Source organism: Corvus kubaryi, unplaced genomic scaffold, assembly GCF_017639235.1.
Source record: "Corvus kubaryi isolate FWS band 111438036 unplaced genomic scaffold, C.kubaryi_AGA036_p1.0 66, whole genome shotgun sequence".
NCBI lineage: Eukaryota > Metazoa > Chordata > Aves > Passeriformes > Corvidae > Corvus > Corvus kubaryi.
In genome coordinates, this window is record NW_024582054.1 from 738364 (window position 1) to 763098 (window position 24735).

At 40.6% G+C, this 24735-nt stretch overlaps 2 protein-coding genes across 9 annotated transcripts in view; one reads left to right on the forward strand and one right to left on the reverse strand.

Moving 5' to 3' along the window:
• CAPN3 (calpain 3) overlaps nt 1-18586 on the forward strand; it is a 28808-nt gene extending 10222 nt beyond the window's left edge. Inside the window, exons 6-24 of one of the 3 annotated variants that reach the window (XM_042048224.1) lie at nt 273-413; nt 2771-2854; nt 3231-3316; nt 4004-4081; nt 4543-4703; nt 5253-5422; nt 5967-5978; nt 7149-7357; nt 7877-7913; nt 8867-8881; nt 10132-10233; nt 11593-11670; nt 12362-12419; nt 13014-13078; nt 14092-14160; nt 14731-14809; nt 16299-16415; nt 16882-16940; nt 17568-18586. In XM_042048224.1, the coding sequence (XP_041904158.1) occupies nt 273-413; nt 2771-2854; nt 3231-3316; nt 4004-4081; nt 4543-4703; nt 5253-5422; nt 5967-5978; nt 7149-7357; nt 7877-7913; nt 8867-8881; nt 10132-10233; nt 11593-11670; nt 12362-12419; nt 13014-13078; nt 14092-14160; nt 14731-14809; nt 16299-16415; nt 16882-16940; nt 17568-17594 (1647 nt within the window). In that variant the 3' untranslated portion in view covers nt 17595-18586. The remainder of the gene's footprint in view (nt 1-272; nt 414-2770; nt 2855-3230; nt 3317-4003; nt 4082-4542; nt 4704-5252; nt 5423-5966; nt 5979-7148; nt 7358-7876; nt 7914-8866; nt 8882-10131; nt 10234-11592; nt 11671-12361; nt 12420-13013; nt 13079-14091; nt 14161-14730; nt 14810-16298; nt 16416-16881; nt 16941-17567) is intronic. The other 2 variants (XM_042048225.1, XM_042048226.1) reach the window with 2 other exon arrangements.
• Nucleotides 18587-19648: 1062 nt separating this feature from the next.
• The window catches only part of ZNF106 (zinc finger protein 106), a 41595-nt gene continuing 36508 nt past the window's right edge, over nt 19649-24735 (reverse strand). For all 6 annotated transcript variants that reach the window (XM_042048214.1, XM_042048215.1, XM_042048218.1 and 3 more), the window contains one exon: nt 19649-23839. In XM_042048214.1, the coding sequence (XP_041904148.1) occupies nt 23783-23839 (57 nt within the window). In that variant the 3' untranslated portion in view covers nt 19649-23782. The remainder of the gene's footprint in view (nt 23840-24735) is intronic.

Below are 24735 nucleotides of genomic sequence, written 5' to 3' on the forward strand. Positions count from 1 at the left end.
TAAGATACAAATCTTCATGTCAAAGATGTTAAGTGTGCAAATTAACATTTTATTGGCAACATGGCCTCAGATTGTCTTCACTTACTGTGGTAAATTTAAAAGTTAAAAAATAAATACTTTATAGAGTACGATATTGCAAAGTAAAGGTGGGAGAACAAACAGTGCTATTGACCACTGTAGATAGATATGGACATAATGAGGGAAAAGAAATGTAATCTAGGCTTTACCACTCATCTTCCTGCATGATACTTTTCTCCCATTCTCTGTGCCAGGATGACCTAGGCTTTTCCTATGGATCAGCTCCTCGGAGCAACATTGGGGAACTGATTGCTCGCATGGTGAAGAATCAAGAAAACGCACAGATGACTCAGCCCACTGTAGACTACCAGGGGATGGATGAGAGGCCAGCCTGGGTATGTCTCCTAAGCAGTTGACTTCAGAGTGCTTTTATCTACAGTTAGAGAAACATATCACCTATGTTTTTAAATCCTTATTTGGCTTCACAGAACAGCACCAAAGAAATGTTCTTATGGATGCTGTTTGACATGTGTGTTAAAAGACTTCAGTGCTTTCAAGCACAGTGACTGATACTAGAGGGCTTCACTGATACTGAGGCTTTAAAGGGCTGTTGGCTTGTGACACAAGCTTATAATTTGCAGAACAAGAAATTTATTAGTGGATTTTATCAAGTCTCTTGCTTGTGGAGAGAACAAAAAAATTAAAATACTGGAATAGAACAAGATCCTTGAATGTGCATGGAATGTCAAAGAAAGAAAAAGCAAGCTCTGCACAGTTCTCACTCCAGGCAAAAAAGCTCTTGGTAAACTTATTTTAAGACAGAGTGCTCTACCCATAAATGGAGGAGAGGCTGCTCAAGGGATGCTCCTTTTTGATGACTGCCATTAAAGTCCTCATTTAAAATGCCTAACAAGGAAAAGGAAAAACATGTTGAGTTCCTGTATGTGAGGAAATACAAACTCCAGCATATCCACCTAAGTATCTAGCAAAATAAAGAGAGGGATGTTAAAACTCTCTAAGAAAAAGTTCCATATTGGATAACTTTAAAACTTTCAAATCTGTAGAGGGACATTTTGCCTTCTCTGTGTCAGGCAGCTGTCATACCTTGCCCTTTAGGGAGCTGCATTCCCATGACAATGAAATTACATCTCTTGCTTTATAGGAGGGTGGGGAGGGTGGGGCAACAACAAAAAAACCAAAGAAAAATCCTCCACAATTACATCACTTAAAGCTTTTGGTTGTGCAAACTTACTTCTGCATTTGCAGCTGAAATAGCTGATTTTTCCTCTTCTGACATCCATATTTAGTTCTTCCTAAAAGACTGAAATGGTATAATTCTTTGGGAAAGCCCAGTATGACTATCTTGTTTTGCAAGCATGGCTGTCCAAACCACCCGTGTCTGGGGGGAGAATTTCCTCCCCAGTGACTATCTACTAAAAGAAGATTGCAAAACTCTTTCTGTAGTTGCTGTCCCAGCAGCCATTGTGCTGCTGGTTATTGTGTATTCCTGAATCATCACCAAGAAAAAAATCAGGGCTCTTGATGGAAAGAGGCAGATGGAACACTTCCAAAATCTGCACTTTGAGAAGTCATCCAGGGCACCAGAAGTTAATGTTCAACAGAAAGAAGAGAAAGGATTACTGACAAGTAATGATGGCAACAACGTGAGAAGAAATGAAGAAAAAAGGAAATAGGTGCGAGGTTAGCGTAAGAAAACAGAATCAAGAGAAAAGAAACCAAATAGGTGCTGAAGTGAAATAATGGGAAAAAATTGCAACAGCCAGGAAATATTTGGGTGAGATCATCCCTGTGCAAGCTGAGAACATATCAGTGTGACCTTAATAATTCTCCCTCAGGATCCAGCCCTGCCTTTATCATGCCATCAGATGTATCAAGAAGGGATGGCAGAGTTACTGACAGGGCCTTGCAGGCATCTCTCAGCAACAGACACAAAGGAGGAGGGGAAGTTTTGCTCATGGTCCACGTGCACATGGCAGGGTGTGCCCCTCCCACCAATACTGGAGATCTCTCCTGCAAGTACAGCAGGCTGTGTGCATCTGCCATCTTGCTCCCAATTCCAGATCTCACAGATAAAACAGCATTTCAAAATTTGCAATTAAAAATCCATCAGACACACTAAAAGCTAATGACTCAGGCCACAAATGTATTTACAGCTGAGCAACACATTGTTATGCCCTTCCTGAATGTTAGATGCAATAAAACAGTGTCAGTTATAGGAACAGTGTATTAAATAGGTAGTTTAGATGTCATTGTGGTAAGACAGCAGCCATGTGGAAAGATGAAAGTATTCTAGGTGTTCATTTGTTTAACCAGTTCACGTGTAATAACCTTATTGAGCTATACATACATACTGTCCTAGAAAAGGCTGAATAGTCCTTCTAATACAAAAAGCTAATTACTTTGACTAAGCATGCTATATCCTTCCATGTTCCAAATGCAAAAAGCAATAGACTACAAAAAAGGGGAAAATACACCAGAAAATGTCCTTTGCAGTTGATATTATTAACTTTTCCCATTTTTAGTTCATGCTTCACTCCTTTCTAACCAACACCCTGAATTCTATGGGCTTAGCTTGACTACCTTGACAAACACGAAGAGGAGAACAAGGCAAAAAGTCCTGTCACCTGAACGGTGTCACCCTCCCTCGGAAAGGCCTGGCTGGCAGCACCTGTGCTCGAGCAGGCAGCTGAGCTTGGCGTGAGTCCCACGGGTTTTCCCCTCTGTCTAACAGACCATAATGCCGATGCAGTACGAGACACGGATGTCCTGCGGGCTCGTCAAAGGCCACGCCTACTCCGTGACGGCCGTGGAAGAGGTACGTGCACCGCCCCGCTGCCCTGCGGCCGCGGCTCAGCGCCGGGCTGGCACCGCGCACGGCAGCGAAGCCCTGAGAGGCGTGGAAAGCGAGGCCAATTATGAGCCAAGGAAACAAAGTTATAGTCAAATAAGTAAAAACCTTGTGGACAAAGAAACCTATCCAAGTTTTGGCTTTCTGGGGAAATGCCCACTTGGGCAAAGGTAGCCACAGGCAGCCACCTCCTTGTGTTACAGCCTTCCCACAGTCACCCCAAGATGATCAGGCTGGGGTATGGCCCAGAAAAGCACCATCACTGAAGAAGCTGGTGACAGGCAGAAAATTTCCTTTTGAACCTACTCTCAGTCTATTCTTGTTGCATTCTTTTTTCAATTAGACAGTATTTAAAGGGGAGAAAATACGTCTGGTAAGGCTGAGAAACCCCTGGGGCCAGGTGGAATGGAATGGAGCCTGGAGTGACAAGTGAGTAAAACACAGCTTCATCTAATTTGAAAAAGAAGTTGTAGCTTTATTGGCCTTTATGCAGCTTGTGCATAACCCTAATATTCAGTGATGAGGTATCTGAATTTTCTTTGTTGTCATTTTGAAGTTGATTGAGTGTTTAGCTGAAGCTGTAAAAAAGAAAAGAGTACCTAGTAAGATGTTAAGAGGGACTTTAATAAATGTAAATGAAGACAGAGCCCAGTCTAATGACAGATTAAATCTGATTTTACTGTCTATCAAGTTCAGCAATGTCCATTTTCAAAACAAGATGTGACAGTAGAAAAATCTTTTTAAGTTATGAAAGAACCAAATGAAGCAAGATGTCAGGGTTTTCCTAAAAGGAATTTCTATAGCTACTCCAGCAACGATAGTCTGCAAGAACCTTTTTCTTCAAGCTAAGTAAAATTAACACAGTTCAGCAGATGTTTGAGAGCTGGTAAGAGGAATCCTAAAGGCAAGGCAAAGAGAAGTAAGACAATTGTTTTTTTTATTTGGGCATGTGGAGAAGAGGGTAGCATTGAAAACAAATAGTTGCAAGGCTTACAAAGGAAAAATTATGTGGAGGTAGCAAGATGATTCTTGATTTTTCACTCTGAGGCTAAAGTGTAGAAACTTTAATGAAAACTGTGTTGTAAATCCTAAAATAACTCATTTACTCCTTTGAAGGTCAGAGGAATGGAACTCTGTTAATGAAGCAGAGAAAATCCGCCTGCAGCACAAGGTCGTGGAGGATGGGGAGTTCTGGTGAGAACATCAGTCAAAAACCTGTGCTTCTCGAGGAAATATGCAATCATAGCAAAAATGAATGACATTGCACTACTACAAATCTGCTAAAACCATTGCAGTGATCTCTGTCCCCCTTCATAATCCCAATAAGCCCTGCTCTGTGATCCTCTCATTCTCCCACCAGGGATTATTCAGTGCCATCAGCACAGTCTTTCTAATTACGTTACACTTCCACAAGCTCTCCATCACCCTTCCTACATACCATCCTTTCAGCTCAGTTTCCCTGAGTTTGGAGCTGTACCTGTGGTAATTGACCTACCAGCAGACCAAAAGTATTTAGAAAACATGGCACTCCCACTGCAAACTTGTCCCAGTACTGACAGTAGTGTTGGTCACCATCCTCCACCTCCCCAGACTCTTTCAGACAAGTGTCAACCATGTAAATCCATTTGGGTTCAATTTCCTCTCAATTCTTCCAGGATGTCTTTTCAAGATTTCATGAGGTACTTCACAAAGCTTGAGATGTGTAACCTCACACCTGATACTCTGGAAGTGGATAAATTCCAGACCTGGACTGTGTCAGTCAACGAAGGGCGCTGGGTGAGAGGCTGCTCAGCTGGAGGTTGCCGCAATTATCCAGGTGAGCAAAGGGTCCTGAGAGATATGGCCTCTTTGATGGGAACTAGGTTAGATCCCAAAGGTTAAGTCATACCACAGCCTGATTAGTGCTCAGCCATAGGAAAAGCCTTGCTTCCTCAGTGGACAAGGCATGCAATTGGTAGCTGGAAATCTTCTGTCACTATATTGTAACAGAACATCGTACGCCCAAAAGGCAGCCCTGGCAAAGATAAATCATTGTTCAAGTATTTCACAGTGCCCCAAGTAAAAGGGATAAATTTCACCCTAACAGATTTCACTTGGGAAATCCACTTTGGTGGATTAGTGATAGGGTTAGGGACTTTGGAAGTTTATCAGGTGACGGTTCTTCATATATCCTCATTTCCTATGCAGTTGTTAGAACTGAGTAACAGCCATAGCATGTGAAAAAACCCATGTATGTCTTAGCCCAATTTTAGCCTTTCCCTCAGGAGACATAGGCAGGGAACTTCAAAGTTCTCTTTGATCATGAGCATCATTAGAAGACTGAAGCTTTACATGTTTTCTCTGGGTTGCTGGTGGGATTTCACAGATACATTTTGGACCAATCCCCAGTATCGCTTGAAGCTGCTGGAGGAAGATGATGATCCTGAGGATGAAGAGGTTATCTGCAGCTTTCTTGTCGCACTGATGCAGAAAAATAGGAGGAAAGAGCGCAAGCTGGGAGCCAACCTGTACACCATTGGCTTTGCCATCTATGAGGTAACAGCTCTAGATTTTTCTCTTTGCACTGTGGTTGCAAATCCCAATAGTATGCATTTACCAAGAGAGTCACTGAATCATTCAGGCTGATTACATCATTTGCAATTTTTGCTTTGCAAGGAAGTCAGGGGAAATTTGGAAGAGAGGAAGGAAATTTAAGTCTTTCTAACTGCTCCTACCACAGAAACATCAGTTTACTCATTTATTAAGACACTTTTTAGGCTTTTATAGTGACCTAATGCCAGATTTTAACATATTCTTTCCCTATATGCTTCAATCTCCCTTTCATCCTTTCTGAAACTAAGCATTTAATTGGCAGAATAGTGTGAAGAAGGAAACAGACATCCAAGACTCCTACATAGCAATTAACTGTCCCTGCTATTGACTTGATGAAAAAGTCAATTTACTCAGTCCCTTACACAAACATATTTGGTTCAGATTTTAGCTGATTTCATGTAGATGCCAAGAAATCTAGAAAGGAAGAGGGAAAGTGCTTATATGCTTATGCAGCTCTGACCATTTCTTCTCTCTATTTCTCCCTAAGGTGCCCAAAGAGGTATGCGCAGAACGGAGCCAGATTGACATCTTGGTGTATACCCACAGCTAGTGTTACTGTAGTGCCTGTCAGTAAGTCAGCAGGAGACTGTCCAGTCAAGTTTGTTTTCAGGGATGTAACAGCAGTAGAACTGCTAACCTTTTTGCTTTGAGTGTTTATTAGTAACATTTTGTGAGTAATTTTTAGTTCCCTCTCACTCGCACCCCATTTTCACTTGCACCTTTTCCTCAGTGCTTCTTTTCTCTTCTGTGGTGACCTGGCCATCACTTGCACAGTTGGCCAGAGATACAGGAAGCAGTGCCTGTGAGGGCTTTGCCTCTGCAATCCATGCAGAACCACCCTAAGCCACTTCCATTTCCTCCTAAAAATAATGCAAATGGACTACATTCTGCAGTCACAGAGTTTTCTCTGTAGTCTTAGAATTTGTTTAGAAAATTAGTGATATTTTCAGACATTGAAGAAAGCTTATTGAAAGTACACAGATTACATTTTTTCTGAGCCTGACAGTAGCTGAATCATTGGCATCACAAGTTTTGCTAACAAGCTCACCCAAAGGCTGTTACCTGGAAAACATGAGGATGACAGTCTGAATGTTGTCTTTGCCAGCTATCTTACAGATGGTTATTTCTGCAAGAAACAGACTGCAAGTGTTCTTAGCCCACAGTTTTTGGCTTAATTTTCATATTTGAACTAATACAATGTTCGATTGTCACATTTGTGTAGCAGATACAGAATTCATGTTTTGTCCAGACAAGGACACATTTTCACTGAAAGCACCTTCACTTTACCACTCTGCATGTAGGAGTTACACCATTTGCTTACACCATTCCTTGCCATACCACCCTCCAAGGAAAGCAGCTGAGCTTTGGTTACACACAACCCAGCATCTAGCGAAAGAGTCCGATAAAAGTGCCTACATGGCAGAAGTCAGCCACACAATCTGCAGGTCAGCCCTGGAGCAGCCCTCAGAAGCCAACTAGACTCAGTCAGCAGAAACTTAAGGGTGACAGACTCTGTATCTGCCACCAGCTACCACCCCTCCTCAGCTCCCTGCTTGCTGAGCTGCTGCTTCCTGTGTTTTCTGTCCCAGCTGTGCGCTGCCCGCATGGCAACCCACATGGGCAATGGGCAAGACTTCCTTGAAGACAAACTGACTCATTTGTTTTGCAGATGCATGGTACTAAGCACCACTTGCAGAAGGATTTTTTCCTCTACAATGCCTCCAAAGCTAGAAGTAAGACCTACATAAACATGCGAGAAATCTCTGAGCGCTTCCGCTTACCTCCCAGCGAGTACGTCATCATCCCATCGACATATGACCCCCACCAGGAGGGAGAATTCATCCTCAGGGTCTTCTCAGAGAAAAGAAGTCTTTCAGAGTAAGTTGTAGAGCCATTTATCTGCCCATATATGTGGAGTGACCTTACTAGTCTGCTGAAGTCATGTTACCGGTTTGCTACACCCTGCTTTTTATTTTCTTAACCTCATTAGAAACTCCAAATGCAAACTCATTTCTACAAGATTACTTTACAGACTAACAAGAACCTGCTTTGAATTGTCTTTGGAGAAGCTTACTGCTTGCAGGATATCCTTTGCAAACAATCTATTAGCCATTTACTAAGGCCCAAGAACTTCTGTTTTACTTCCAGTTCACTGTTATCAAGGCTCTTCATAGGAGCAAGCCAGGCAGCCGCCGTCCTGGAAATGGTACTTGGGATTTCAGCTCAAACTGGGAAAAAGCTACACCTAGAGCCTGCAGCTGTAATGCTTGAAGCCAGCCCATACCACTGGCTGCTTGGAAAGTTCAAGTGGCTGCTTAAAAACCACCTAAAGAAACAAGCAACTTTGGGAACAGTCACTTTCCTGATTTATTTATTTATTTTCTGCTTTCTACTTAGGGAGGTTGAAAACATGATTGAGGCAGAGCGTCCGTTGGTAAGTACTGTCCTGGTCCTCTTTTGTGTATAGGGGAAGGGGGAAGAGGAACATGATACCTAGGGAAACCTACAGCAGGAAACCATTTGCAGCTACATGACAGCACCTTTATCACAAATTCTCAAGATATTCCTGTTGACACTTGCTTTATGTATGCTACTTTCTGAATTGATTCAAACCAAAATGTTTTTGCAGATTTGAAATCTGGTCCTGGCATAAAGAAGCTGGATGCTAAGCATTATCTTTGCCTCCATCAATGGAGATTACCCATTTACCAAGCGAGGCCTAGCTCTCTGCCCTGAAATATTTTCTTTGTGAAATTGGCATCTCATCTAATAAAGAAAAAAGTACCTTATTTTGAAGTATCTGCTTTCTGAAAAGAGATCCTAAAAGCACTCTGATTCAAAACAGCATCCATGACAAGTTCTAACTCTTCACCCTGGAGTTTTACACATCTTTGTGGGAAAATACTAGAGCTAACAGTACAATTAGTCTTGAAAAAAAATCAGAGGAAATGCTGTTGCACAGAATTGAGCTCCATCACACCTTGCTCAGAAATGTTCCCCTTTTGTTTGCTGTCATAGTAAAAAATAACTGTCCAGATATGGAGGAATTAAATGGTCACTTCAGATATCATTGATCTATGGGCATAGAAGTTCAATCTCCACTGCACTGGCAGGTTGGGAAAAAGAAAGGGAATACTCAGAGCTAAAGAGATTTTATTCAAGCAGACAAAGTCCCAGATGAGATGAGATACAGTTTTGCTGTGGTTTCTGCAATGTGTGTGCTTCAGTATGCCATTTCTTGGTGGGTGCATGTTCCCTCATTTTTAGTGATTTGAGTATAGGAACTGGAAAAACAAACATGAGAAACGGAAAAATAAAAAAATAAAAATTTGCCATCAGCTCTGCATAATCTGATCAAGCACTTTTTAATTTTGTCTCTTCACACAGAAGAAAAAGGGCAAGGTAGGTACCTGTGCAACGTGCTAAGTGCCAGCAAGGCAAAGAGCATTTGCAATGCATGAGCAGGGGCAGAGTTCCTTGGTATCATAATTTTCTCTGTGTCTGGAAACTGACCTAGTTAATGAAGGGCATTGGATATGAGGCCATTTGCATGCAGCAAAGATTTTGTCTTCCTACATTAGATTCTAATGAAATAGCATCAGCATCATATTCCCCTCTCACTCAAAGGGGTGGTGAAAGGGTAACAAACTATTCAGCTTTATCACCTCAGTCCTCTGGGTTGCTCTAACTGCCCTTCCTTCCTGCCCCTTCACAGGCAACCTGACACTCCTTGCTAGTGAAAAGCATCCCTTCTCCAGACATGTGCCCTCACACTTGCTTTCCATTGCCTAGTGCAGCAACCACTCCCCTTTCCTGAAGTTTCTGCTCACCAAAGTCCAGGATTCTATTTTTGATTCGACACAACACATTTTGGACCTTGAAAATGTAATCAGATATTTTAATCCCAAGACAGGCTGATTGTAATTAATACTCTAGAGTAATACATTCACATCATGTAGCAGTTTTTTTCCCTTGTTTTAAATGCACCAAACCAGAACAATTGCACATGGCTGCTTACAGCTGAGTGCTTCAAGAATCAATACAGAGAAAGAACATGCTTCACGTAACTGACAAGGTCCTACACAAATATTCCTTTTCTGTGTAAGATTCACATATGGTTTGTTTTCAGTGCTGCTGTCCTTCATAGAGAGGGGCAAGATCATCAGTTTGTGATGATCTTGTGATGAGAATCTGGGAGGCTTATTTTGCTTAAAAACAGGGGAAAAAAACCACAAAAAAAGCCAACAAAAAACCCCAAACAAACAAACAAACAACAACAACAAAAAAAACTAAAACACTGAAACCAAAACAAAACCACACAAAGAAACCCCAAACAAAAACAACAACAAACCAAACACATTCAATTACTGTCTGACAAGGAAAGCTAGAACCCAGCAACTGCATTATTTTGCAAAAAGATTTTTGCAGCTTTTTTTAGCATGAGAAGAGCAGTAACTGCAGGAATTTTTCCACCTTTTTTTTTTTTATCCTTTCCTTTCTTTCATTCCAAGAAATGGCTTCTCTTGTCATGCTTTCAAGAGCAGGAGTTGCTGCTGCATGCACTTTCCACAGAATGCTTGTAACCAAATATTTTCCTTTCCACTATTTCTTATGTAATTTCCATTTCTTTTGCTCTCTTCTTCTTCTTCTAGCCTATCATCTTCGTTTCTGACAGAGCAAACAGCAATAAGGAGCTGACAGCAGATGAAAATGCTGGCAAAGACGGTGAAAAAACCCAAGCAGATGAGAAAAAGGTTTCTGCAGCAAGTGGCAGAGGAGGAAATAGGGCTTGGTCTGGATAGCACAAAAGAGTGGCTGGGGAGATAACAGGAATGGGGCAAAGAGGTGTCCTGAGACACTAAACAGCTTCTCATCAATCTTAGCATTACTTGCATCTGGTTTATGTGAATCTAATAAGCATGAGCACAGAGAGACTGTCCCTTCAGTTATTTAACAACTCTGCAGGAGGATTTAGTTGCTTGAAAACATCTCCTGGTTGCTCTCTCATACAAGGATCCCAGCTGTGAGAGATCCCTTCCCCACATTCAATTCACTCCTACTCAGTCCCCTGAGTCGGTGCCGCTTTACAGAGGGCACATGCACAAACTGCACCCGAGGGGCTGCAGAAGCTCCTGGCACTGACCACAGCCTCTCCTGTTACAAACTACACACCTTTATCCTAGTCCCTGTTGGCCAGAGGATAAAGGACAGGTAAACCCAGGAGTTCCATCACCCCTCCTCTTTTCCCTCTCTACCAGAGAGGAGGGAAACACAGTAGCAAATTCAAAAGTTTCTGCCTGCAGGTGGGTGAGACACAACATACCTAGCAGCCACATCCCATGTCCAGGCTTGTGGCATCTGGAGGCATGGCTGGAGCATCTGCTTACAGGGAGGGTGCTCTTCTGCTGCATGACTGCCAGAGCACGCAGGTGGCAAAGTGGGAACCAATCTAAATTTTCCTCTGCATTTAGACAAAGGAAAACAAGAACTAAGCCAAGAAATTCACTTTCTTACCTATAATTTTCATTTCCTTTTTCAGTATCAGCTTCAGAGTTTGGGATTGCACTTTCCACGTGTCTGAGAAAGCTTCACATTCCTCATTTTCCTCTGTCTCATATGCTATTTGTCTTCACCAAGGGGGCCCCCACATCATAAAGTGTTCTCACATGTTTCTCATTTATAGCCTACGGGGCAGCTGTGAGGCAGATATTGTGTCCCTGCCCATGGCAGGGGGCTTGAACAAGATACTCTTTAAGGTATCTTGTTCTTGGTACTCTTCTAACCAAAACCATTCTTTGATTTGCCTCTTCTGATCCAAACTTCTCTTTTGCAATGCTTTGGAACAAAAAATTAGAAGATAACTGCCAGTGGAAGTAATTATTTAGGCTCCTTCAAATAGAAAAGAGAACAATGGGATGAAGTTAAATACTTGGCAGTTTTAAGGAACAGAATTAACAAAAACATGGGGAAAGGAACAGGAGGACAACCCATTCCTCCAAAGGCCTCTGGATTCACTAAAATGATCCCTCACACAAGGGCAAGTGAGCCATCCAGGCCCTTTCTCTTCCCCACTGGGCTAAGGATGTATCTCTTCTTTGCTTGTCTCTTTTCAGCGTTCTTCAACAAAAGCTCATGAGGAGAGTGAAGAGCAAAAACAGTTCAGGAATATTTTCCGACAGATTGCAGGGGATGTGAGTATGCAATCGATCCCTGTCTCTGCCATCAAAGCAGCCTGGCCACAACAGCTCCTAAATCAACTGCTCCATGGATTCAAAACACTGAATATTAAACTTCCCTTTGAATTTCCTCCCATCGAATTCTCCTTGCGATTTCAAGATAAGCAAAATCAAATAAAAACCCCATTTAAGTACACAGCTATCCTCATATATACATATAAGCTATTCTCACCTGAGGGAATCTTATTTAAATGCAGCCTTTTTCTTCAATCCCTCCTACAAGATGCTGTTTTGCACAGCAAGTATAAACAAGTTAGAAATGCAATGCCCTTAGCAAGGGAAGTTAAAGATAAAAACAGATCAAAGAACTACATAAATCAAGTTGCTGCAAATGGGATACAGGAATTTTCTGATTTTGCTATTTGACTTACACACTGGCTTGAAATTACCAGTCATTCTTTTAGTTGTAGTTTAATGAGCATTATATGGTAACTTCAGATCTACTTCAGCCTCAAGAAAGAGCTGGACTAATGTCCAGTTTCATGTTAACTGATGTTTACATAAAGTAGAATGCCCTCTGGTTTGAAACATGTACATGCCTAGTTGAAAGTGACCAAAGACTTTACACTTTTAGCATATCAATCCGTAAAATTATGTTTCATAAAGAACCTTGTAACCAATTATATTCTCACCACATTTCCATCAGGACATGGAGATCAATGCTGAGGAACTTAGGAACGTTCTCAATAATGTCGTAAAAAAACGTGAGTTTGAGCATGTTTTTACTAACCCTGGACAAAGAAATCTGTGATAGAGCATAACCCCCCACCCCGAGTTACACTCTAAAAATTGTTGATGTTTTCAAACTCAGAAATTTCCTAGTTACATTTCCATGGACATTGCATCTGAGACTTCAGCAAGCTGAACTTTTCACAGAGATGATCTCTACGGTTGTTAGTACTGATAATGTAGAAAAGAGCAGATGTTCATTGGAAGTACCACACAGGACAATAATGCATTTCTCACAGTCTGCAAATGCCCTTTAAAAAAATTTCTAGTGAAGAGGCAAATCTTTCTTCCCCTTTAGTGAACTTTATCCTACAGACCCTGGACTTGCTTAGTAACCTGGATGTTAGTTTAGAGTTATCCAGAGTTTTTTACTGTATATAACAAGTCAAGAAAAAGAATATCTAATTCATAGGCAGTAACATTACTGAGAGTCTTTTCAGATTTCTATACCACTCATTTCTTACTGGATGAAGGAAGGTTTGGCTTTTACTTAGATTACAGTTTCACCTGAGAGGAAAATCACTTGCTGATTTGCATGATTTGTATTCACCTGGGATCATTTATTTCAGATAAGGACCTAAGGTCAGAAGGGTTTGAATTGGAATCCTGCCGCAGCATGATTGCTTTAATGGATGTATCCTTTTCTGGTGAAAAGGGAGTGCTTGAAACCACTCCAGTCCACTATTTCTCACCATCACACACACCCACACAACTTAGTAAGCCAGGGAAACAAAACAGCAAATTGTAGTCTATAGTCAGAAAGCATTCCTGGTTTGGCACATCTTAATTCCAGTCATCTCAACATTAGCATATTTGGCAGAGAAAAGCAAGCTACAGAATAAATCAGTCAGTATGGCACTCTTCTTTAGGTATCAGAGACTGTCCAGCTGATGTACTAAAGCATGATTTTTTGATTATTATTTTTAAAATAAACTCCACATAACTATAGTTCTTGCCAACAAACTTACTGTATTTCTCTCTTTAAGTTTATAATGTATTACATAGTTTACTGTATGCTCAGCTTGCAGTGCATGCAGAACTTGTCTGGAACAAGTACAATACAACACACTACAAAATGCTACATGGGGTTACCTCTGCAACAACAACCCTCAGTTTTCCAGTTTGACATAACACAATTTTGAGAGAATGTAAGTGCATTCAAACATAACCAGAACAAAACTTTACTACAACCCAGAGCTGGAATGGTTGGAGCCTAAACACATTTTTGAAAATAGCTTTAGTCAACATTTTGCTTCTCAATTTTAAGAAAGGCAGAAAGAGCTTCACTGTAAAGCTCAGATGTCTTTAAAAGCATTGGGTGAGCTTCACAATTGGAGGTATTTCAGAAGAGCCCACTAAAACATCCTACTCATGCACTTTTAGAATAGCTCCAGAGGCAAGGCTCTGTCTGTAGCAGAAGTTTGGTTCTACACAAAGTGCTAGTAGTACTTCACACTCCTGAAGCACTATGCTATGCACAATAACCAAAATGTTTACAAATATTTTACTGCACAGCTCAGCCAACTCTTGATGCTGAGGAGGTCCCCAACCCAGTTTCACATTCATCCTTTCACCAATAGTTTCAGATTTAATTAATTTTATCTTATAAATCTTGTGGGGTTTTTTACCTGAATGTTTGCATCACAGACAGATGGCTCAGGGAAGATAAACTTTGATGAATTCCGACATCTCTGGGACAAGATTAAAAGCTGGCAGGTATTGCTGGTGTCTTCACCTCTCTTCTTCACAGCTCCTGCAGTGCAAATGCTCTACAGGAAAACCAGAACTCTCCACATACACTGCAGCAAAAAGAAAGGCTAAAAATAATCATGAACTTGCTTCTAAAATGAAAAGTAATGTCTCTCCTCATCCTACTTCACAGCCTAAGCAAATAGCCTGAATCTCTTATGTACAGCCTTCCCCCATGAGAGTAGCACAGAGGCATACAAATTGAAGGAGGAGAATGATGGGAACTAGAATCAGGCCTAAATAATAGCTTAATTAGGGTAATAAAGAGGGAGGATTAACAGCATAAACTGAAGTCAAACAAGAAGAGTCTCTAAAGGAGAGCTTTTTTGCTTCCCAGAGATTGGATCTAAATTATTTTACTTTGTGACTGAGAGGAAACCTGTGCTAACAACCCAGACTGCCTAGCAGTGGCAATATAAGGCACGTGGCAAAGCCTCCAAGTGCCTGAGGCACACATCCCATACCCACTCAGTGGGTGCATTCAAGAGGAGTACAAGTTTTTATTACTACCGTATATGTATTTTTTTCTTTTTCCAGAAAATTTTCAAGCGTTACGACGCGGATCATTCAGGAACCATTAACAGCTATGAGATGCGCAATGCAGTCAAAGATGCAGGTACTTCCCCCAGTGCAATGTCCAACAGCTGAAGAAACCTTGGTTTGTTTTGGTGCATCACAGGGTGAGATCCAGAACACAGTGCTGCTTTTTAAAGACAGATGCTAGAGAAATTATAAAATATTTTTTTCCCCTGACAGAGCTTCTCAAATATCCAAATGGTAAGCCTTGTATGTCTTGCCAGCCAAATAGGTCTCTTCAGCTCCTCTTTAATGCAATGAGTGATGCTCTGCTGTCTTAAGGATCTCCTGCTTGGGGTCCTGCTGTTCAAGAGACCAGGGAGTGCTGAAGATGTTTGCTCCCATTTAAACTGTGGATTCTGTACATTTGTGTAAGTAACAAACAAAACCCAGATGGAGCAGGTCTATGTCCAAGTTTGCATCACAGGCAACTGGGTCGACATTTCTTGAGTCACATTAATGTTTCTTCAGTACTGAGCCACTGTGGGTTCAGTCTCTTCAACCTGCACAATGAGAAGAAAGTATTTTTGCAAAAGTTGCAGTTAATGAAATTCATCCTATAAAGAGAGACTTTGGATTTTCTTGCTTGTCTCAGACACACCAGTATGTTTCTTCCCCGAGGGAGCAGGCCTCCCCCCACAAATGTCTTTACCAGGTCTCTGAGGGAATGAGATGACCTCTTTGATCAGAAAATCTGTAGTATCACTATTAACCTAGATGGGACAATTTCAGTGACACTTTGTCTTCAGTAGTATTTTGGCACATCAATGAACAGAAAAAAATGGCTACCTTGTACTTTACAAAACTTCAGTGATTCTATGATCCTTTACTAAAGACAAAACTACACCTGGATTTGGACTCCTGCTGTGGTAAAAATATGGGTAATTCTTATTTTCCAGGTTTCTGTTCTCATCAGGGAAGTTGTCAATGTAAAAAAAGAAAACATTTAAATACCTCCTGCCCTGACTTTAGAACTAAGAACATTTCACTCTTACAGCACATAAGTTGTGCATGACCTTGCATTTAGCCAACAAACAGCTGTACCAGAGCTGTGACAGACTCTTTCAAGGCACAATCACAGGCTGCAGCATTCAGTGCCACAGTTTGGTCCCACCATGCCAAGGAGTTGCTTCCTTGTCTATCTTCTGACCACTGTTTAATTGTGTTTTTATAGCAACTTCCTCCTGCACTTCTGTCCCCCAGTTTTAGCTGATTTCCTCTTACCAGGCCCAGCTGAGCCATCAGGCCCTCTGGGGCTGCAGCTCTCCTCTTCACACTTACAGCCTGAGGTAACTTACATGATAAGGGCCCTCTCAAATCATAATTTCAACACGTTGCTCCTGTTTCAGGAAAGCAGCTGGACACAGTGAAGCTCCTTATAGCTTTACTTCATTTTGTTTAGCATTGCAGCCGGACTTTACAGCCTGAGCCTCAGCTGGGCCTGGGGAGCGCCTGTAGTGAAACCCCTCCTGGAAGCAGCGCTCTCCTGACCCGTGGCCCAGCTGTGCCCCGTTTTTGTTTCTCTGCAGGGTTTCGGCTGAACAACCAGCTCTACGACATCATCACCATGCGCTACGCTGACAAGAACATGAACATTGACTTTGACAGCTTCATCTGCTGCTTCGTGCGCCTGGACGCCATGTTCCGTGAGTGGCTGCCCCGGTTTCACGGCACTACCTCCCCTCCTCCCTCCAAACACAGCCATGGATCCACAGAACGGCTTGGGTTGAAAAGGACCTTAAGGACAATCTGGTTCCAAGCCCCCTGCCAAGGGCAGGGACACTCTGCATTGGACCAGATTGCTCAGAGCCCCATCATACTCACAGCAAAGTTTGTTCACAGCACTACTGCCTATGTAGGGTATTAATTATTAAAGAGATGTGCTTAGAGAATCTAAGATATGACAAGCTGTCTCATACAAACAGAAAAAACCTCACGTGTTTCACCTTGAGTTAGCTAAGGAAAAATGCAGCAGAAACACCTGCTGACCCCACAAGACCTGTGCAAGTTTGCATTTCACAACAGGAGCACCATTTGATTTCCTGTCTGGGAATCATCTTTACTCACACAGCAATCTAATCTACTCCCTGTATTTTTGTTTCCTTACTTTAGGGGCATTCCACGCCTTTGACAAAGATGGAGATGGCATCATTAAGCTCAACGTCCTGGAGGTAAACTGCTTTATGACAGTATGTCTAACACAATGTCACAATACTAAAGTTTAATTGTATTAATCATTGTACATATTTTCAAGGGAGTATTCTATGAACAGAGTTCATCTGAAATTGTCATCTAATTGGTAAGAGGCTGCACAACCTCCTAAAAAATTTGCTACCAATTTTACACAGAAAACATCCACGATCTGCCAGCAACAGCTGCTCTGTAGCACTCTAGCTGGTGCTGAAGGGCACTGCTGTGGCCTCTTTGTATCATCTTTAAAGTCTATCAAAAAACTTTTGAGATTTCTTTTATGAGGCAATTTAATCAAACAGTGATACGTAGTGTTAAATGATAAGGCGGATTAGCATAGTTCTTTACCTTTTAAAAACCTTATTAAGAAGAATTAGAAAGTTTCAACTTAAAAGCATGTCCTCTGTTAGGGAGACCATTAAAAACACCCATCACTTTTTGCAAGGGAAGGAGAAATAGGAACAAGAAACTCAAGAAAAAATTCCCCACAGCCTCTCTACTTCATCCTAAGTGATAGCAAGCAGCTGACTTCCAGTTAGAGGGTGGTGTCTTCATACAATTCGTGGGAGGATGCCAAGAACTCTTCCATCCTTTAACTCTTCTTTCAGTGGCTGCAGCTCACGCTGTATGCGTAACACCGGAGCCAGCGGCCACCTTTGCCAAGAACACTCTGAAGACTTCCAAGGAACTAGCACCATTCATCCCAACGGCAAGCAAGAGCAATTCCTAATTATGTCGTTCAGTCGCTGAGATAAACAGCACATGGGAAGAAGCCCTTGGAAAAAGAGACAACCATACTCTCATAGACAGGACAGTGCACATAGTTTGTAACTACTTTTAAGCATCCTGACATTTTTCCTTTGGCAACAAGGATTAATTTATTGATGACTGAATTAAGCTTTCTCTGCGTAGTGAAGACATGGAGAATACATAATTGTTCTGCTTGTGCTGACAACGGGAAAGGTCCTCCCTCAGGTCAGGTGAAACTGGGACTGTATCTAACTGTGAAAGTCAGAGGTGTTTACTGTCACTTTGTAATTAGTCATTAACTCTTTGTCCTGCTCTCAGTATTACCCTTTCATCTCTTTGTAATATTTACTGAATATTTCACATGAGATTGTGCTAATTATGTTAATATTATGCAACCCAACAACTCAGTTACAGATTTGGCTGTGCAGGTTAGATCTCTGCTATGTGGAAATGGGGGAGTAGGGCACGACCGACTGCAATACCAGAGTACCGCTTATCTAACGCCTCAGCAGAAGTACCAGAACTGAGCAATTGGCTCTCATTTTACTACCCCCATGGGATCTTAATTACACATTTGGACATTTTAAGTGTTTTTCATTGTAACTGCATTCCCTGTAACACTGAGAAATTTATTTGCCCTTTGAGGCAGAAAACCCGGTACACATACAAATCTATGTATCTACACACACAGACAAACGTACTTCCCCCAGCCCTGGTCCTGTTTCCCAATAGTACCATGCATTTCTTTATTGCAAGAGGTGACGTGTAGCAGAATCAGATACTATATCAGCATGACCACTTTGGGAATATTATTCCAATAGGCAAGTAGAATTAGCTTAATGGAACCAAAAATAAAATCAATTGGATTTTTGGCCTAGGCTTTTTTTGGTTTTATTCTGAAAGAACAGATGAAGATGAAATATTGAGCACTCTTCCATCATTCTCCTGAATATACAGAAGCTTTTGGAGTTTATGGCAAGTGTGAAATTAGCTTAATATCTCAAATAGTTTCCAGTTTACTCCTTGAATACATTTGGAAAAAAAAAAGCACTTGAGAGGTTCCCTTGCTACCAGCTTAAAGGATGACAGGTTTTTACAAGTACAATATAAAAAATGGAAGGAAAAACAAAACATGCAAGAACGAACAGACTTTGTCAGAACTGTCTACTGAGTTGTCTAGTGGTGAAAAGTAGCAAAGCAATCCACTAATGTAATGCAAAATTTTAAAAACAAATTGTAGTATCCACTCGAAGTTATTCCAGTGAGTAGCTCATTTAACTGAAAGGTCACTAAGAAGCCGAAAACCTTTTGACTATAAAGTTCTTAGTGTTGCCTTGCACTGTAACTTACTCTGAAAGAGTAAGAAAATCCTATAGTTTATCTAAAAAATATTTATTCTCCTTCAAATTCAACTTTTTTTTTTTTTAACCCAAATAATTTTTAAGATGACTGGAACACTTGAAGCCCTGGCTCCCAGCCATGCCTTACCTCCACTGAGCTATTATTTTCCATACAAGTATGGCAGAGACTCTCTTAGTTGGGATGTTCAGAGAAAAAACAAAATCTATCAGATAAAAGATCAAAATCAGGATTTTTATTTGGGAACTCAAAACTGGTCCTCACAGTTCTGGTGAGTGAACTACCAACAAGCTAGAGAGCTCAAGAGAACCTCCCCTGCAATGGGCCACGAAGCAAGGCAGGCAGCACATCATCTTGGAGGTACCAGTTGGGTGGACAGCTTCACTTCCCTGCCAAATGACTAGGTTTGAGATTCCCACACACTTGTAACACTCCTGCCAGTGCTGGAGCTTCAAAGTGGCCAGTCTGATTTTATCCAGCCCTCATAAAACAGGAAAAAAATCCAGAACAAAGTCAAGTTCTACCAAATCCTGTGAAAAAAATCATTCTATTTAAAACAAAGGAGAAACAGACAAACCACAACAATATAAAGAACTTTATTTTTTTTCATTTCTTCTTTTGCCATGTAAAGTTTCATTATTACAGTCACAGCTTTGTACCAAAGTAAGAGAAGAAAACCATGATCAATCTGTGCACATGTTCTACACAGCTTAAATTACTAAATATTCAATCAAGTTGTTTTATTCCACTTCCATTCTTCAAAAAGACTGTTTAACATTACAGCAAAATGAAATCCGAGAAGCTGGCAGGCGCATTTAACAGAATATATACCTACACAGTTTGCTCTTTGAGGACTAATTATTTTACAAACAGTAGCTGAAACTGTTTCCTTATCCTTCCTCACATATTCTGCAACTCTGGACAACTTAAGACTGCTTGAATTATAGTACCATACAAGACTGAAAACCAAGATTAACCTGTAACTGTGTTTTAATTCAATTTAAGGGAAAAATATTTTCCCAACAAAAACATTTCCCCTGCCCTTTATTGCAAGTTTGCAGTTATCATTTACCTTGATCCAGCATGATTGTTCTGTTTGAAAATGTGCATTAAGAACTGCACTACTTCAAACACACCACACAGCCAAGCTCCTGCTATTTTGCAGAAGCCAACTTATGTGCTGGTATATGTTTAAAGTCTGTAATTCACATGTAAGTGACACAAGGTAAGCAGAAGCCTGGATATTTAATGCATCTCTGTACCAAGGGATGCAGCAGTTTTCCCTCCATCCCCTTCCACATACAGAAGCAGCAGCGTTATGCCAGAGTGTTTTGCACTGCCAGATAGCTGTTACTTTCCCCTGAAATTTGAAGGAGAAAGGCGAAACTAATATAGACCAATCCCAAAAAGCCCCTAAAGGGCCTGCCACATGTAGTCATCCATATAGCAAGTCCAGAACTCATTTTTTAACATTTGACTAATAAAAAATCCACAGCTAACCATAAAATAAATCCTCACTCTACTCACTCTTCCAACTCACAACTTTTTACTTGCATAAAAAACAAACCAAAACCAAAAATAAATAGTCCTGAAACTGGCTTCAGATGTGCAGTACTGCTTTTCATGCAAATATTACTGTGTTAAGTGTCACAAGCAGCCCACCTTCCCAAAGTTATTACATTCTTCAACTAGAGGTATATCAGGAGCCAAAACCCTGTGTTGCAAGACCAGAGAGGATCTCATTAATCAATACCAACAAACAAACATTAGTTTGGCATCTCTCTTCTGCAATTGCCTCCAGAAGAAGTAAATGGTCGATTGTGAAATCTGCACCAAATTCTAGCTGGACAAATATGAAACCTCCCCACGTAACTCCAGAGAAGCCTGGGGATTTCCACAGCTGCACAACTTCATAGCAAATCCTTTTAAAACATCCTCATGACAAAGCAGTACAGCATTTTCCTCTGAACCCCTGAGGATTTTTTTAAATTAGAAACAATTTATGAAGCAAAATTTTTCACTCATGCAGCTCTGCTATCTTCCCACCTCTTACCCATTTTAGGATTCTTAAAATAGATCTGAAATGACCTACAAAGTAGCAAAAGACACCACTGATAAAGCTGGACTTCAGAAGCCCAGACTTTTCAGAAGGATTGTTTTCAAGACAGATAAGGAAATATCATAGACCACACAAAAAGAAAGACTGCTTCCACCAACTAAAAAAGATAAACCTAACAAGCAAATGGGAATGCAAATAAAGTGTAATAACTGTTTGTGGCAACATCTAGTGAGAAAGATCTTTATATATGTTCTGGAAAACAGCTGAAAGAATGTAAAGACTCACAAGGGAGAAGTAACAAAATCTACTCTCACAGAGTTTTCAGAATGCCACTATTGCCCCACTGGCTTGTCCTTGGGACACACCTCCACACCTTCACCGCAGCACAGTCCATGAAGGACAGCTTAGGACGCCCACACTGTTTATGCCACACTTACATGCTCCCTCACTGTGGTTCAAAGAACTCCCAGAAGAACTCCTGAATATCAAAACTTTTGGAAATGGTTTAAGTATTACACAGTCTGCTGCTTTTAGGTCATGAAAAAATCCAAACAAATGCTCTCAGACTTTAGAGCATTACACCCTCCATCATAAAACATCTAAACCATTTAAAGACTTCCCCTGACTTGATTCTCTATTGAATTTCTTCATCCACAGACCACAGAAAGAAAGATAAAAAAAACCCCAAACACCAAAACCACAACCGTACATCCCCCAAAAACCAAAACAGAAACACCCTCAGAACAGCCTGAGGTCTGAGCCACATACTGGGGCTTTTTGCTATCCACAAACATCTTAATAAAAAGTAAACAAACAAAACCAATCACCACAAAAGCACTGGAACCTCAGAGATTCCCATGTCTTTGAAGTAGGATGCTACTGCATCTCATTCATATTTTACTCCTGTCTCACAAAAAATACTCATCAGTGTCAGAGCAATTCTGCTTGTCTGCTAAGGTAATACAAAACCAGTGTGCTCCAGAGAAGGCCCTGAAGCTTCTTTATTTGATGGCAGTAGAACATCCATGGGCTTTCCTCAATCATTCACTTTCTTGGCCTAAAAAGGCTTCTTTATAGTCAAAGAAAGAGGCTATAAAACTTATTTGGTCTATGGCTGACAAGTGTGAATTTGTAAAAAAGATACCCAGTAAAAGCAGTAGTCCACTCAGTTTTCTTGGGAAAGCGCTGGATTTGTGTAGAAGCAGCTCGGTTTGCTGTCTTCACCTTCTCTTACAGCTTAGGAAAACCTCTGCTTATTTTATCCTGAGCAGCAAGTTAGGGAAAAGTGAACACAAAGCTCCTTGCTAGATTAGTCTCAGTGTTAAGAGGGTTCTTTGCTAAATTAGTGTTATTAGGGGAGAGAGGATGGCAGGTGCCAGAAGTGCATTTCACTGAACTTCACAAGGTGAACTGATTCCCCTCAAGGGACACCCGCAGGGGAATCCTGACAACTTGAAACAGTCTTCCCTTTTGCACTGGCCTCTCTGTGGTACTTGCTGTGCATTAGTAGAAACAAGACTTTTACATGTGATACGCATTTCACATCCTCAGCTTCTGCTTGAGAACATTAGACTTTGAAATCCTGCTCCATTCTTTCCAGTTGAGTTTTTGTGAACCTGATGTAGCCCAAGCCAATTAAGTCAGTTCACAACAGAAACAAAACACTACCAAAGTGGATGCACAAAACACACAGTGCCTTTGCATTTCTCTTGGTTTGCTCTGCCATGAGGATATGGCGCTGCAAAGCTCACTAAGACTCCATATAAAATCAGCAATCCAATTATGGTGTTTTATCAAGATAGCAGTGGTGGTTATGCTGGTCTTTAACTAAAAGAAAAACAGACAGCATTTACTTCTTTCCCATACATAAGGACCTATATTGAAAAAGACGAAGATTGCAAAGCATGTGAGTAGAGCCACTGCTCTGGCTGTTTTGCTGCTACTAGCATCTCTCTCAAGAAATAACCGCTTTCCTCAAAATAAACAAAATACCTCACAAGGTATGGTATCTACCATTGTATATATTGTGCCAGTTATAGCAATTTTTACACAAGGAATAAAAAATAAGTTACAATTAACATTAAAAAATTAATTTATTCCAGTCTCCATAAAATAACTCTTCTTTTTATGAAGAAAGTAAAAATGTACACTGGATATTCAGGTTACATTGTTAGAATTTGTGATATTCTGGTTTGCAGAATTTTATTAAAATCAGCTAAAAAACTGGATACAACAGAACCAGACATGTCTTAGACACATAACAGGCTTCAATCTGAGTTTGCGAACAGCAGCACCTATTGTAATCTAAGTTTTCAACACCCCTTTGGAGTTCCCAAAGACTATGCTTTTTAAAAAAACAAATAAAATCACCTGAAAAAAACAAACAACAAATAAACAAGGCAGACAAGAGGAAGGAATATTCTTGTCCATCAATGAATTAAAAACCTGCAAGAACTTGGGCTAAGTCTTAATTACCAGTCTTATTTCTACAGAGTGCAACACAACCTGCAGTCTCCGCAGCAATGCATTTCAGCCCCACTCAGTTTTTACATTCCAAGTGGGAAAAGAAAGAGGAAAGACTGGAGTAAGAAACTGATGTTATTTGGAATAATTATGACATACAAAATTACTTCCCAATGTGGGAGGTGAAAAGGTTCATGAGTCAATCCTGCTGTCATCCTCAGCATGTCTTTCAATGTGTCCTACAGCATCCTAGAAAAGAACCAGAGAAGTCAATTAAAAAAAAAATCATTATAATCATCACAAAAAAACCCCACAAAAAACTTTGCAAAGGATTCTAGAAGCTGCAGCGAAAGTCACATTCTAGATAATATACATTTGTTTGCCTTAAAGCTTCTCAAAAGGTAAAAAATATCATTGTCAAGCTACTAAATCATAAAGTGTTTCACATACCACATCATTAAAGGGAAATAAAACGCAGTTTCCTTTTTGATTAGAATAGCAAATTAAATAAACACATCATATCCAAAGCCACTACTTAAAGAGAAATTAAGGATTTTACTGTTTGTTAATTCTCAAAGAAACCTCCTTTCTTTCCATATTCTGGAAAGCATTCAAAGGAAGGCAGTTTCTATTGCCAAGGACTAAAATGCAGATTTTACAGATCAGTCTATAGGTAACAGCCCTCCTCACACTCATTCCCCAATCCTTTACACATGACTTACTCCAACTCTTATGCCTTCATTTTCACCCCCTTCTCTGTTATAGCTGTTATCCAGAAGTTTATGCATTACTTATTTAAAGACAGGTTTTGCTAACAAACTCATGTGAAAAAGAAACAACAATGAAAGAGGTAGCGATGGATAAAAATTAAAAGGATAAAAACCTTTTTTCAAGGCAGATGTTTGTTCATGTTATAAAGACATCTTTCCTTCAAAAAATTTCCTAATATCTTGAGTAGAATTACTTTAATAATTTAAGAATTCCACCATTTCCATGTAATATTTTAGGATCAAACTGTTTTAAATTGACCATATGTCAAATTATCACAGCTGCACTCTTCATCTGCCACAGGCTCAATTGAACCCTGTTAGCCTTGGATGACTGTAACCACATCCAGTCAAGCCTGCCAAAACTAGAAAAACTTA